Source organism: Cervus canadensis, chromosome 21, assembly GCF_019320065.1.
Source record: "Cervus canadensis isolate Bull #8, Minnesota chromosome 21, ASM1932006v1, whole genome shotgun sequence".
In the NCBI taxonomy this organism is placed as follows: domain Eukaryota; kingdom Metazoa; phylum Chordata; class Mammalia; order Artiodactyla; family Cervidae; genus Cervus; species Cervus canadensis.
The window spans coordinates 10,828,728-10,844,436 of record NC_057406.1 but is presented as its reverse complement, the minus strand read 5'-3'; the positions used below and the strand labels follow the sequence as shown (position 1 = coordinate 10,844,436).

At 55.7% G+C, this 15,709-nt stretch overlaps 1 protein-coding gene across 17 annotated transcripts in view; it reads left to right on the top strand.

The window, feature by feature from the left end:
* The window catches only part of CACNA1C (calcium voltage-gated channel subunit alpha1 C), a 449,723-nt gene that overhangs the window by 399,980 nt on the left and 34,034 nt on the right, over nt 1–15,709 (top strand). For 5 of the 17 annotated variants that reach the window (XM_043441741.1, XM_043441743.1, XM_043441744.1 and 2 more), the window contains exons 25-31: nt 1,732–1,784; nt 2,066–2,212; nt 3,590–3,791; nt 4,884–5,042; nt 5,505–5,615; nt 13,051–13,134; nt 13,579–13,662. In XM_043441741.1, coding sequence (XP_043297676.1) covers nt 1,732–1,784; nt 2,066–2,212; nt 3,590–3,791; nt 4,884–5,042; nt 5,505–5,615; nt 13,051–13,134; nt 13,579–13,662 — 840 coding nt within the window. The remainder of the gene's footprint in view (nt 1–1,731; nt 1,785–2,065; nt 2,213–3,589; nt 3,792–4,883; nt 5,043–5,504; nt 5,616–13,050; nt 13,135–13,578; nt 13,663–15,709) is intronic. The other 12 variants (XM_043441750.1, XM_043441753.1, XM_043441748.1 and 9 more) reach the window with 5 other exon arrangements.

The window sequence follows — 15,709 nt, the reverse complement described above, 5'->3', positions numbered from 1 at the left end:
GCTTCCAGACCCAAAGGCTAACTAGTTCCCAAACCCAAGGAGAACTAACTAGTTCCCAGATACAAGGGGGACTAGTTCCCAAATCCCAGGAGGACTAACAGGTTTTCAGACCAGAAAAGAACTAGTTCCCAAACCCGAGGAAGATTAACTAGTTCCCAGACTCAAGGAGGACTGACTAGTTCCCAGACCAGAGAAGTACTAGTTCTCAGACATGAAGAGGACTACTTCCCAAACCAGAGAAGGACTAACTAGTTCTCAGACCAGAGAAGGACTAGTTCTCAGCCTGGAGGAAGACTAGTTGCCAGACTGGAGAGGGCTGGTTCCCAGACCAGAGCAGGACTAACTAGTTCCCAGCCCAGAGGAGGACTAGTTTCCAGCCCAGAGGAGGACTAGTTTCCAGCTCAGAGGAGGACTAACTAGTTCCCAGCCCAGAGGAAAACTAGTTCCCAGCCTGGAGGAGGCCTAGTTCCCAGACAAGGGCAGGGCTAGATCCCAGCCTGGAGAAGGACTAATTCCCAGCCCAGAGGAGGACTAACTAGTTCCCAGGCCAGAGTAGGGCTAGTTCCCAGCCTGGAGGAGGACTAGTTCCCAACCTGGAGGAGAACTTACTAGTTCCAGACCAGAGCAGGGCTAGTTCCCAGTCCAGAGGAGGACTAATTCTCAGCCCAGAGGAGGACCAACTAGTTCCCAGACCAGAGCAGGGCTAGTTCACATCCCAGAGGAGGACTAGTTCCCAACCTGGAGAATGACTTACTAGGTCCAAACCAGAGCAGGGCTAGTTCCCAGCCCAGGGGAGGACTAACTAGTTCCCAGACCAGAGTGGGACTAACTAGTTCCCAGAGCAGGGCTAACTAGTTCCCAGTCCAGAGCAGGGCTAGTTCCCAGCCCGGAGGAGGACTAGTTCCCAGCCTGGAGGAGGACTTACTAGTTCCAGACCAGAGCAGGGCTAGTTCCCAGCCCAGAGGAGGACTAGTTCCCAGCCTGGAGGAGGACTTACTAGTTCCAGACCAGAGCAGGGCTAGTTCCCAACCCAGGGGAGGACTAACTAGTTCCCAGACCAGAGCAGGACTAACTAGTTCCCAGACCAGAGTGGTCCTAACTAGTTCCCAGTCCAGAGCAGGGCTAGTTCCCAGCCCGGAGGAGGCCAGAGTGTAGGTAGTGCCGCTCCATCACCACCCGGCCCTCCGAGCATGGCGGCCCTCAGCCCTGCCCTCCCTGCTAGAGAAAGGCAGAGGGACTGTCATCCCTGACCCCTCTGTGTGGTCACCCACCTAGACCTGCGGGGCTCCCGTGACCAGCAGCATGAGTCCCCCACCCAGGTGGCTGCAGAACCGTGGTTTGCCAGGTTCTCACCCTGTGCCTGGCAGGCCCTCAGAGAGGCCGCGTCCCTGGTCCTCCCTTTCCGGCCCCAGTCCTTCTCTCTCTGCTCTTCTCCACCTGAAGCTCTGCCCCCACCATGCACACGGGCCCCCCTTTCCCCACCAAGTTTTCAACCTAAGTCCAGCCATCCTCCTCCCTCACCAGACCTGCCTCCCGAGCTCTGCTTCACCCCTGGGTTCCCTGTGATGGGGTCCCCGCAGCACGGCGCATTTTCTGTCTGGGCTCTGCTCTCCTCACTCTTCTGTCCCAAGACTCCAGCACAGAGCCGGCTGCAGATATAATCACTAGACAGTTTTTGACCGACTCCTCGATTCAGAAACCTCTCCATCACTGTGCTCTTCCGCCTTCCAGGGCAAGCTCTACACCTGTTCGGACAGTTCCAAACAGACAGAGGCTGAATGCAAGTGAGTGTGGCGGGGACAGTCCGGCTGGCTGACTCTGGGTGGGTGAGACTTGTCCTGAGAGAAGGGGTGCCCCGTTCTTCCTCCAACAGCAGTGGCAGCTGGATTTTACCCATGGGTTGTCTGGTCCAGTTGACATAGCACATGAGATCATCTATCCCTGAGGTCTGCTCAGTGGCCAGAACTGTGGGTTTAAGCTCAGCCATCCCATCCTGCCCCCAAGCCAGGAGTCACAGGTGGTGGGGAGATGGGAGACCCCAGAATGAACCGCCTCCCTTCCACAGGGGGAACTACATCACATACAAGGATGGGGAGGTGGACCACCCCATCATTCAGCCCCGCAGCTGGGAGAACAGCAAGTTCGACTTCGACAATGTCCTGGCTGCCATGATGGCCCTGTTCACCGTCTCCACCTTCGAGGGGTGGCCAGAGTAAGTACGCAGACCCTGGCCAGTCTCACTGGTGTCCACACTCCTTTCAGAAACCATGTTTAACCCCAATGTTCATCGCAGCACTGTTTATAATAGCCAGGACATGGAAGCAACCTAGATGCCCATCAGCAGATGAATGGATAAGGAAGCTGTGGTACATATACACCATGGAATTTTACTCAGCCATTAAAAAGAATTCATTTGAACCAGTCCTAATGAGATGGATGAAACTGGAGCCCCTTATACAGAGTGAAGTAAGCCAGAAAGATAAAGAACATTACAGCATACTAACACATATATATGGAATTTAGAAAGATGGTAATGATAACCCTATATGCAAAACAGAAAAAGAGACACAGAAATACAGAACAGACTTTTGAACTCTGTGGGAGAAGGTGAGGGTGGGATGTTTCAAAAGAACAGCATGTATACTATCTATGGTGAAACAGATCACCAGCCCAGGTGGGATGCATGAGACAAGTGCTCCGGCCTGGTGCACTGGGAAGACCCAGAGGAATCGGGTGGAGAGGGAGATGGGAGGGGGGATCGGGATGGGGAATAAGTGTAAATCTATGGCTGATTCATATCAATGTATGACAAAACCCACTGAAATGTTGTGAAGTAATTAGCCTCCAACTAATAAAAAAATAAAAAAAAAAAAAAAAAGAAACCATGTTTATCTCCATCCTCCCTAGGTGGTGAGGGTGTTTCTAGAACAAGCTGAAGGCCACGCGTGATAAGTCACTTCAGTTGTGTCCAACTCTTTGAGACCCTATGGACCATAACCCACCAAGCTCCTCTGTCAATGGGATTCTCCCGGCAAGAATACTGGTGTATTCTCTTCTCCAGGGGACCTTCCCAACCAAGGGATCGAACCCAAGTCTCTTACATCTACTGCATTGGCAGGCAGGTTCTTTACCACTAGCACCACCTAGGAAGCCTAGACACAGGCTACCTGAGTGTAAACCAAACCACTGCTGATGATCTGAGTGAGCCTGGGCGTTTATATTGGGTGCTTTTATCTAAATGAATATCTGTCCTCAGATTGATCTCATGTTCACTGCAACATTCTCCGAGTCTCTGCTGAGAAACAACAAAGCAGTATTAATATTTACCAATATCTCCAGCTTTTTAAATCAATGCCCATGACTCACATTACATTAGACGGTTCTTACCAGTTTCAAAACACCTTCATATTCATTATATCAACTGTCCTGCCAGGTAGGAAAATCTGGAACTACTGTTCACACTTTGCAGATAAGGAATCTGATGCTCAGAGAGGTTGAGTGATTTGCCCGAGCCACACAGTAGTAAGAGACAGAGCTGGGGCCTGAACCAGCTCCCTGGCCCTGTGCGGGCCTGTTTCCCCGCCTCCAGGTTGCTGTACCGGTCCATCGACTCTCACACAGAGGACAAGGGTCCCATATACAACTACCGCGTGGAGATCTCCGTCTTCTTCATCATCTACATCATCATCATTGCCTTCTTCATGATGAACATCTTCGTGGGTTTCGTCATTGTCACCTTCCAGGAGCAGGGGGAGCAAGAGTACAAGAACTGCGAGCTGGACAAGAACCAGGTAGCCCCCACCCCCCAGAGGGTGAGAGGCCGGGTGGTCAGGAGGCTGAAGCCTGTGAAAGTACCCCTTCTGCAGAGAACCCGAGCTCTGCTTAGGAAAGGAACTCCCCCCAAGCCCCTGGCAGGCTCTCTGGACCCCTGGTCCACACCTTGGCTCTAGACTCACCATTCTGGCTGCTGTGTGGACGTCGCATGGTAAGGAAGCCAGGGAAGAGGGAAGCCAGTTAGTGTAGAGGAGCGGTACTTAGACACTTGTGTATTACCAGGTTGATGACAGTAGAGATGGAGCAAATAGACTGGTCGGGTTTAGAGGCTGTAAGTGGAGGCTGGAGGAGAGAGGAGGGCTTGGGTGAGCCCCGGCACACCCGCTGGGGTCCGGGCACAGCGCAGAGGTAACCGGAGTCTAGTCAACCCAGGATCCCACCCCTTGGCCGCGAGCTATGACTTCTGGTCTGTGGACACTGGTAGCTAAGACAACTGACTCAGGATGGGAAAGGAGAATCGCGGAGACACGGGCCTCCAAGAGAGTCTATGGCTGGAAATATCCCAGAAGACGGACTGTCAGTCAGTCAGCAAGCGTTTACCAACCATCCCTGAAAGGGAAGGAAGGAGACAGGGCCCCCTCAACTACATCCTGATGGGGACCAACCAGAGAGGAGTCTCCCTCCTTAGGGGAATGATAGAACCTCAAAAAAACGTCCAAGTAATAGCTGCTTCAAACTGTGAAACCCCTCCCGTCTACCCAAGCGGCAGTGCGTGGAGTACCCCCAACATCCGGGTTACTAACCCCTCCCGTCTACCCTAGCGTCAGTGTGTGGCGTACCCCTATCATCCGGGTTACTAACCCTCCCGTCTACCCTAGCGGCAGTGCGTGGAGTACCCCCAACATCCGGGTTACTAACCCCTCCTGTCTACCTAAGCGGCAGTGTGTGGAGTACCCCCAACATCCGGGTTACTAACCCCTCCCGTCTACCCTAGCGGCAGTGTGTGGAGTACCCCTATCATCCGGGTTACTAACCCTCCCGTCTACCCAAGCGACAGTGTGTGGAGTACCCCCAACATCCGGGTTACTAACCCCTCCCGTCTACCCTAGCGGCAGTGTGTGGAGTACGCCCTCAAGGCCCGGCCCCTGCGGAGGTACATCCCAAAAAACCAGCACCAGTACAAGGTGTGGTACGTGGTCAACTCCACCTACTTCGAGTACCTGATGTTCGTCCTCATTCTGCTCAACACCATCTGCCTGGCCATGCAGGTCAGTTCTGCGGGCCGGCCGGGGTGCCTGGGTCGGGGCGGGGTGGGGGGCGGAACGGGGATGGGAGGTGTTGCCATTTCACCGGCCGAGTCGGGCAGGAGGGGCACCTTCCCGAGGGGTCAGAATGCCAGGACCCTGGGCTGTGAGATAGAGGGCGGTGGAGCACAGGTGACCTTGCAATGGCGTTGATCGTCCGTGATGCCAGCTGTGTGGAGCCCACCTGAGGCCAGGAGGCCACGCAGAGCTGACCCCAGTGAGAGCAGGGCCCAGGCTATGCCCGCCTGCATTTGTGGCAACGACAAAGAGGGGAAGGACCCGCAGGGCTTCTTGAGCCCACCTGGCTCCCGCAGGTGTGGCCGGCCCCCGGGCTGCGTTCAGGAAGGTCTCTTTTGAGGGTGTGGCTGGGAGCAGGGAGCCCCCGCCTCATTTCACAGCGCCTCCGCCCTCACCCCCCACCCCCAGCACTACGGTCAGAGCTGTCTGTTCAAAATCGCCATGAACATTCTCAATATGCTCTTCACTGGCCTTTTCACGGTGGAGATGGTCCTGAAGCTCATCGCCTTCAAGCCCAAGGTAGGCCCTCTGGGACGGACCTTGGTCCACAGCGCCGGGGGCGGGCTTGGGTCGGTGGGGGGCAGTGTTGGCCAGGGACTGGATCCTCCTGGCGATGACCACTGCAGCCCAGGAGCCTTCAGGGCTCGCGCCAGGCCAACTCCTTGAAGCAAACTCTCAGTCCCTGGAGTGACCTGAGGTCTGGACACGGGGAGCAGGGACGTGCCTGAGCCAGCCTGCTTCCGCGGGAGGCAGAGTTGCCCTTGCCCTGGCACATCCTCTAGAAGAGACTGGAAACCAAACCTCACCAGGCCCAGCCCCCCCAGACCCACCCGGGGTCTGTTCTCACGTGGGCACTGCACGCTGCACAGACTAAGAGCCTTGCTGCAGGGGCTCAGGCAGGGCCGCGTTTGCTCAGGGCTGGGCGTTAGTGCATCCGGGGGGCCTCTGGTTCCCCACCTCAGGGCTGCAGTCACTGCCCATACCCTCCAGCACAGGACAGACTTACAAATGTCTGCGCAGCTACCTATAAGCAGCTTTTAGGGAAAAAAAAAAAAAAAACATTGGGAGAGATTAGAGCTGAGTGAGGCAGGACAGGGCGGGTTGGCCCCTGCTTCTTGGATCATCTGTGTCCTTTGCCACTGACCGGACCCTCCCCCCCCCCCACACACACACACGGCCTCGAGGACGCAAGGTGACTGGGTTTGAGCAGCTCCCATCTCTCTCTCTGTAGACAGCTCAGCATCACCATGTCCACTGCCCGGACTTCACAGCTGCCCTAGATGGGGTGTCCTGGGGGCTCAGAGGCTTCCAGCTGCTACACAGCTTTGGAGAGGGGGCGCAGTGAGAAGGGGTCTAAGAGGGTAATGCAGGACAGGTTTCCAAACCTTCTTGTCCCCACTTTTACTGGTTTTTCTAGATATAACACAGGTCAACCGGGGCGGTGCGGGGGCTGGGGTGCGGGGACTGCACATCCCTGGCCCTGTATTTCACTTCCATTCAGATGCTCACCTGCTGCAGAACTTGTGGGGCCAGGAGGCATGCCCCAGGGCTGTCGGTCGGATCCCTGTTTAGTGACAGGATCCTCGTTGTCTTCTCTGAATTAATGTTCCACCAACATTTGTCAGTAACCTGCGGTGCTGCACACACCTCGTTGCATGGAATCCTCAAGACACCTCTCTGAGATAGGTATTATCTCCTCATCTTAGAGAAGAGGGGAGTGGAACTCAGAGCAATTAAGTGTTGTGTTAATTACACCATTATTAAGTGGCAGGACTGGGAATAGAATCCAGCGTGTTTGACTTTGTAGTCGATGTAATTCCCTCCACACCAAGCCATTAGCAAGCATCTTCCTCCACCATATGTTCTGCTGAGGACTTTGCAGAAGGAGGGAACCCCTTGAGGGCTTCAAAGACAAGACAGCCCGTGTTCTCACTGCACCAAGCCTCCCTCGCCAGAGGGACCTGAGAGTCCAGAGTCTGGAACCCAGGCTGAATGCACAGAATGAGACCCTAATGAATGTCCTTTGGTGATAATCATGGTGCTTTCCCACCTCCTCCAGGGCAGCAAATAGGCTCTTTTCACTTTCCCTTCCAAGCCCAGTCCCATTTAGGGGCAGAGAAGACCACAGAATGTCCCTGGCCATCTTCTGTGGGGCCCTGTCCCAAGCCACATGGCCAGGGGGCCGGCGGGCTCAGAGCCCACAGCAGCACACCCCAGGGAGGCTGGTGGGCCGGGCCATCGCTGGGCTGAGCCTCCAACTCAGATGACAGTTTCCAGGAGGGAACTGGCATGGTCTTCTCCAGTCTCATGAGATGTGCGGGTTAAATAGTTCAAAGGCCTGAGTCACTCTGCGTTGAGTCAGACGTGTTTCTGACGAAGTCAGGTGCTGCTGCACAGTCCTGTGGGGTCTTCCTGAGTCGGGCTTCAGGGCTCAGGGGATGCACAAGACAGACCTGCCTTAAGGAGCGAGTGGCAGTGACATTGCATGGGCCTAAGCCCAGAGAACACTGTCCCTGAATCCTGCAGACCGAGGAACAAGCCAGTTACCTGGGAAGTAGCCAGTTAGGGTGCTCAGACCATAAAGCGCCCTCCTGTACATCTTCCTTTCTGTCGTGAGAAGATAGGGTAAAATCAGAGTAACGTTTCCAAAGAAGTAAGACAACCACCTTGGGCATCTGCATTTCACACGCAGAAGAGTCTGTCTGTGCTTAAAGAGAAAGGGAAAAAGTCAAAGTGTTAGTCACTCAGTCATGCCCAACTGTTTGCAACTTCATGGCCTATAGCCTGCCAGGTTCCTCCATCCATAGGATTTCCCAGGCAGGAATACTGGAGTGGGTTGCCATTTCCTTCTCCAGGGGATTTTCCTAACCCAGGAATCAAATCTGCGTCTCCTGCATTGGCAGGTGGTTTCTTTACCACTGCTCCACCTGGGAATCTCTCATTAAGGAACAGATTCCGGAAGCATCGCCAACATTTCCAGGCAGAAAACCAAACCAGAAAGTGTCTGCCGCTCTGATGGAAATACTGAGCTGGCTCCGCCCCACAACCAGGGCTCCTAACGTGACCGCATGTCTGTGTTGCGTGTCTGTACCTGTGAGCGTCAGCTGAGGAAGGGCGGTCAGAAAACAGGGATGCGGGGGTGTCTGAGGCTGGCCTGCTGGGCTTCCTTCCCCATCGCTTGGTCTCTGTGGTTGGTTGGTCAGTGGGTCGATTTGTAGTCTGGTCTTGTTCATTCTGTGTCCTCGTGGCAACTGATGTTTCTGGTCTTCATTTTCATCTGTTCTGCTCACCACTTTGAGAAATTAAGTCAATTCAAGTAGATCTCGTCCCTGTCTGTCTGAAGAGTGGGACAGGTGACAGGCGTGTCCTGAACACCTAGTGGCCAGGGGATTTCTCCCCCAAGCAGGAGAACTGCCCTGGACATTCCCAGTGGTCCCTGGGCCCTTTGAGACTGTGCAGGACTGAACTGGTCAGCATGAAAAGGCTTTGGTTAGAAAGATCTGAAGTTCATTGAGTAGCTGGAATGTCCTCTTATGAATGGAAATTTATCAGCAAAGACAGAAAAAAACTTTTAAGATACACTTGATGATAAGCACTGAAAAATATCCAATAGCTAGGAATGTGTGTGTGCCAACTCGCTTCAGTTGTGTCTGAGTCTTTGTGACCCCACGGACTGTAGCCTGCCAGGCTCCTTTGTCCATGAAATTTTCCAAGCTTGAATACTAAAGTGGGTTGCCATACTCTCCTCCAGGGGATCTTCCAAGCCCAGGGATCAAATCTGAGTCTCTTGCAACTCCTGCATTGGCAGGTGGATTCTTTACCACTAGCACCACGTGGAAAGCCGCAGATTCGGGCAGGTCCCCTCAAACCCTCATCCTGGGTGGTTCTGCAGTGGAGTCCTGCTGTGGACCCAAGTGCCAACAGAGCAGGGGAAGACTCTCCCGAGACCCCAGAGGAGCCCAGCTGCTTCCCATCCCGTCCCATACCATCAGGGGAGGCTGCGGGTGCTTGTACTCTGCCCACACCGAGCTCACCTCCAGATCCCCGGAGCACTCATCATATGTCGGTGAGATGAGAGAGTGAAGGCCTTTGAAACTTTGCTGGGGAGAAAAAGCTTAACTCCAAAGAAAAACCAGAGCAGATGTCCAAAGTGTGCATTCCTCGAACAACTTGGAGGGTCACCACCACCCACCGTGGGTCTCACCTGCCTCCTGCTGCCCTCTGCCCCACCTCTATCCCATGCTGTCTGTGCTGGGAGGCGCCAGCCTCTCAAAGGGCAGGTCATAGGGTAGAGCTGGCGGGGAGGTGGGAAGCTGGATGGGGAGCAGCTGTGTGCCAGCCAGGCCACCCCACTCGACACCAGCAGCCCCCGATCACCGTGATGTCTGAGGACATCGTGACGCCGCGTACAGTTGACATTATCTCTGCGAGGTGGCGGTTCCCAGCTGCGCCCAGTTCCCATCTCCCAGACCCACGACCTGGAGCCCAGGAAAGACCAGAGCTTCCAGGACCAGGGGCACCGCCTCCCAGGCTCAGTCCAGCTGAGCTCTGACTCACCTGGTCTCCCTTCCCTGGTCAAGCACACACCGTCTCCCCCTGCATTTTAGATCCTGCCTCCTCAGTCCTCACTAGGATTCAAGATGAGATCCCCTGAAGGAGCTTGGGGTTCTGTTGCTTCACCTTCCCTCTCCTCCTCCCACAGTCCTGGACTCTGCCTTCCCCAATGCCCAGCCCCACCCCCAAAACTGACCCTGTGCATCAGGCCTCCCTGGGAGGGGCAGACTAGCTGCAGCAACCCTGATAGTCGCTGGATGCACTGGGCTTCCTGCAGGAGCAGGGCTCACCTGTGTCCCACCTTGCCCCCACCATCACTGGAAGGTCGTCAGAGGTGGGGAAACCTCAGCACAGAGAGGTGCGGTCATTGCTCAGGGTCATCCAGCCAGGAAGTGGCAGAGAGAGGACTCGAACCCAGACATCCTGCCTCCAGGGCTCACACACTACACCGCCTCCTTCAGCTTGGAACAGCTCCACGCATGAAGTGAATTGGGGCACAGATGATCCGAGAGAGGAGAAGTCTGAATTCTCACGCGGGTGCAGTGCATCATGGGATGCTGGGGCGGCAGGCTCTCCTTCCCAGAAATGATGGGCTGAAGCCAGGGCTGGTTTGGTCCATAAGCCAGCAAGCAGAGGGTTGGTGCACTCAGGAGAAGAGAGAGTTCCTGGCAGATGCTGGCCCGTCTACCCCAGGGACACACCCAAGGCCTCCCAAGGCTGGGTGTCCACTCACCCTGCAGTCTTAGAGAAGGCTTCCAGCCCAAAGCTCTATCCCCCCGATGACCAGCCCTTCCTGGCTCTGAGGAGCTGGACCTTGAGAGGTTTGGTTCACCAGGTCAGGGAGAGCCCGGAAACCCTTTTCCTGACCCTGACTTCCACCAAGAAGAGAACGGGTGTGTGACCTGGCTCCGGCCAGCCAGACTTCCTGAAAGTCTGTAGTATTTTCCCAGTCTGCTTCCTGCATCACCCCGCAAACCTGTGTCACCCGAGATTTCCAGCAAACAGGTCCTGTCCACCTGGGGATTGGCAGGTGTGTCCTGGCAACCACTGACCTCCTGGAGGGTGTCAGCTGTTTCTGGGGTGGGTGTGGAACGGGTGGGAGGAGGGGCTGACCGCTGAATCAAGCCGTGTCCATGGTCCAGCTTGGAAGATTGATAGAATGGGGGGTGGACGGGTCAGAAGGAGCTGGCATCTTAAAGGAACCCTGTCACCTCCACCCCACTCGGGCCATGTGTAAACCTCCTCTGGGCGGGAACTGGTGGGCTCTGCAGCCAGTGGAGGCCCTGGACCCACAGGTCAGAGAGGTCCACCGAAGGCCCCAGCAGCACAGCCTGCAGAGGGCGAGGGCGTGAGCAGAAGGAGCCTCCGAGGGGGGCGGCCTGGTCACTCTGCAACCAGAGAGCAGGGGTGACAGGCGATGCTTTAGTGGGGGCGGGTCGCAGGGTCCCAGGGCCTGGCTCCTGCCCCGTTCTCGCCTGCTGTTAACCTCCTGTCCACTGCTTCCGCCTGCCTTCCTCCCTTGTCTCTCCCCTCAGCCGCACCGCGGACCCAGGTGACCCACCTGTCTGTTCCAGGTCCCTCTGGTGAACCGGAGACTCCAGCCTTCCCTGCGAGCAAGACACCCGCCACCCTCTCTCCTCCTCCCCTTGGCCCCAATAACGCTCTGTTGCTGGGTTTTCTAGGCTGGATGCAGGACGTCCTGGACTCTTCTCTGGTTCCTGCTTCCATCCTCTCTCTGCCTGAACCCCCTACCCCTTCCCTCCTGAAACCATTTCCCACCCTGGAGACAGCTCCCCAGTGATTTCCAAAACTGATGTTGAACAGATGCACATTTGTCATTCGTTTGGGGTCCTCACTCTGTCCCCTGCCCTCAAAACTGGCGCTCCCCATGTGTCTGAAATGCCCTATGAGCACCCTGGAAGGGTTCTTTCATGCTCACAGCTCAAATGGGAGAGCAAGTCTCTCTCGGCCCCAGGGGCCCTGTCATATTCAGAGAAACACTCGAGGAAGCTGACAAGATGGCCAGGGTTCCAAGTGACCCTCACTTCCCCCATGCCCTAAGCCAACCTCTGCTCCCTGCCGGTTGTCCAGAGGTGGCATTTCTGCTTACATGGGCAGAAATGCTTGGGAACTGAGAAGGCCCTGTGACCTGACCTCCACACTGAGAGTCACGGCCTGTATAGCATGTCTTGTGACCCAGCTGAAAGGGGGCACGGTTGGGAAGTGAGGGGTCGGGGAGCAGGATAGAGCCGGGAGAAATGGGAGAACAGAAGACACCTGGCTCCTAAGAGTCAGGAACACAGAGAGTTGGCCACCCCAGGAGGGCTGGGGAGAGGGGCCTGGGAGACGCTTAGAGGTGGGGGCTTCCCTGGAAGGACCAAAGGGGCAGATGTCCTCTCTTAAAGTAGACGTGTTCCCCTGGTGCTGAACCTCCCCACTCCACTCCCCGGGAGAGCAGCCGCCCAGCTCCCCGGCTCCTGAACCGCGAGTGTGCATCCGTGTGTCCCGGAGCATCACTCCCTGACCCCTCCACTCTGAGAGGGCCCGTCCTGTCTTTGCAGAGAGTCTGCCCACCCAGGACTTCTCACGGAAACGGAGACAGTCATCCACATGCTTCCAGAAATGTTTCAAAAACATGCATCTGTTCCCTTCCCCAAATACAGTGTAAGACAGGCAAAATCCACATGTGCAGGACAAGGGGGTGGGTTCAGCACCCTGCTCCCTGCCAGGCACCAGGCATCATGGCCCGTGTGCTCCTCCCAAGAGGCCTCTGCCCCAGGCCCCCACCCTGCCTGCAGGAAAGGCTGTGAGAGCCCTGTTCTCTCAGGGCGTCTCAGCAGGATGCTGGTCACAGTGATGATGCTGGGGAAGGGGCTTCGGAGATGCAGTCCAGGCCCCCCCCACACACACTTCCAGACTTTGGGCCTGACCCAGCCTCCGTCCCCTTGAAATGAGGAAAGCCTCTGGACAGAGGCAAATCCAGGGCTAATGCCGGTCTGGGGCTGGCAGGAGGGTGACCTGGTTGTAGATGCTGCTCTGATGACGTGGTCCCCTCGTCATCGTGAGCTTCACCTGAGTCATCACCGAGCCCAAGGGCCTGGCCACCCACCTGGACCACACCGATGCTGCTTGTGATTCCCAGATCACGCCTCAAGGGCCCTGTTCCGTGTCACCTCCATCCCTGCAGGCAGCCCTCGGACAAGTCAGAGGCCTGGGGGGTGCTGGGGATGCAGGAAGGGTGGCCAGGGGCCGGGTCTGAGGAGGGGCACCCGGGAAGGCAGGTGTGGGGTGGGCCGGCCGCCCCTCCTGGGCTCGGACTCCAGCAGTGCCGGCGGCCCCGCGGGCTCTGTGCCTGTCTGTCTAACCTTCCTTTTCACTCCCGTCCTGCCGCCCCGTGTAGGGCTACTTTAGTGACCCCTGGAATGTCTTTGACTTCCTGATCGTAATTGGCAGCGTAATTGACGTCATTCTCAGTGAGACGAATGTGAGTATGACTCTGCCCAGGACGCCTCCGTGCCCCCTTCTCTCTTCACCTCCTTCGGTTTATTTTTTGGTTTCCTGTTTTACCCGCTCCAGTCATGCTTTCTCTCGCACCTGCCGCCGTCCTGGGGGACGTGAGCCCCCCACTGTCCCCACTCAGCCGGGCCGGGCAAAGGCTCCCGCTCCTCCCGGACGCCCGCCCGGCCCCCGACTAACCCACTTTTGTCAGGCTCCGTGAGCAACAGGTGCAGGCATGCACCTCCAGAACTGTGGAGTGGTAAGGGGTCCAGTATGCCCACATAACCTCTTTCTTTTCTCATTTTTTTCTCTTCTCTCCTTTCTTTCATGCTTTGTTTTGTTTTGTTTTCATTTTCCTCTTCCTTTTGTTTTGTTTCCTTTGTCGCTGGTTTTTCTCTCCCTCCCTCCCTCGGCTCCTCTGCCCATGCAGCACTATTTCTGTGATGCATGGAACACATTTGACGCCTTGATTGTTGTGGGTAGCATTGTTGATATAGCCATCACCGAGGTAAACGTAAGTACCGGCGTCCCGCCCTGTGACGCCGTGCCTGCCTCACGCTCACCCCCATCGCTCTCCTTCGCCTCCTCTCCTCCTCCCAGCTCATTTCCACTTCGTTATTCTCATTTGTTTGTTTAAATTGGTTTAAAGGATTTTTTTTCTTGTTGCTTTATTTTGAAATTTCTTTATTCTCTTTTTTTAACATTTGGAACAAGTTAGGCCCTCCTCTCCTTCTGAGTTTTGACTCCTGCATCCTTTCCTCTCCTCTTTATAATCAGCCTGGCATGATGCACACTGTCTAGGAGGACGCAGCCCCGAGAGCCCGGAGTAAGACGATGGAAGGCTGTTTACAACCCCTGGGCAGCTGCCAGGGCAGGGACCCAGCCCCTTCCTGCTCCAGCATCCAGGAAAGGTCTCTCCCAAGGAACCCCGGGCGGGCAGAGGTTCCCACTTGGCCAGCCCTCTCAGCCCACCCCGCCCCGTATTCACGCTGGAAGGGCCCCTCACTGGGAGAACAGCTTGTTATCCCTCTTCTCTGGAGAGGGCTCTTACCCACCACCAACCCCCTTCTGCTTACTGTGGAGCACCTGGCCCCACATGAACCTGCCCTGAGGACCAGCCTTGCCCCTGCCTGGCTCTGCCTGGCCACACCGCCACCCCCCCCCAGCCTGGCTCTAGGGCCTCCTGCACCTGCTCCTGGGAGCGGCCCCTCCTAGACAGTCTTCAACCCCTGCACACGCTCGTCTGTCCCCAGCATGCCCAACCTTCTCTCTCTATCTGTAGGCAAGCCCTCTTGTGGCTGGTCTTTAACATGTGTGGTTTAGTTCCTTGTCATGGTTTTTCATTGGTTAAGAGACTTGATAATGTTTGCACAAATGTTGATGCACTGAACCATTGAGTGACAGCTCAGAGCAGATGCTGAAGGGTTCTGATCTAAGGTGTCAGAAACCCCCCATGACCGTCAGCCCCTCTACCCCAGTCCTTACCCACCCCTCCACCCCAAAGCTGGCTGCCAGTCATTGAACTGACATTACTTCTTGTCCTGATTCCGCATCAGAAGCCTGTCTGCCCCTTCCAGGGGATGGATGCTGGGAGGAGGCCGTTACGTCCTACTGTCAACCTCACCCCTTCCTGCTTGACCCATTGCTCAGATTTGGTTGCCCCTCTGTCTCAGGGATCCCCTGGGGTCGTCTTTGTCTTGTGATGTGTGTGTGTGTGTGTGTGTGTGTGTGTAAACTCCCATGCACACGCACTCCCTTGACCTTATCCAGTAAATCATTGGAGCACAAGGAAACTGAGCTCCCCCCAACCGAGGCTGCTTCTCCCTCGCACCACTCCCCGCACCTCCGTGTGGCCCCAGGTTGTACCCCAGGGGCTCTCGGATTCCTGCACATTCATATCCCTGACCAGGGCCCTGTGCTCAGACCAAGGGGCCCTCTTGGGGGAGATGAGGGGAGGTCAGAGTGGGCCTGCCTCTGGAGGAGGGATCTCTGTGGGGGCCTGTGCAGGAACCAAGGGCAGGAAGGTAACAGTAGACAGACCCCTGAGTGCACAAGACACACCCAGTCCCAGGGTCTTCTGGGGTTAGGCCAGACGGCCACTGTGGCCAGGCCCACGTCATCACTCAGCCTGCTGTTTTTTTTCTGTGCACATGCATTTACACACACAAAAATGAAAGGCAAAAGAGAACAGGAAAGATATATCCATCTGAATGCAGAATTCCAAAAACTAGCAAGGAGAGAAAAAAAGCCTTCCCAAGTGATCAATGCAAAGAACTAGAGGAAAACAATAGAATGGGAAAGACTAGATATCTGTTCAAGAAAATTAGAGCTACCAAAGGAGCATTTCACGCAAAGATGAGCACAATAAAGGACAGAAACGGTATGGACCTAACAGAAGCTGAAGATATTAAGAAGAGGTGATAAGAATACACAGAAGAACTATACAAAAAAGATCTTCATGACCCAGATAACCATGATGGTGTGATCACTCCCCTAGAGCCAGACAGCCTGGCGTACGAAGTCAGTGGTCCTTAGGAAGCGTCACTACAAACAAAGCTAGC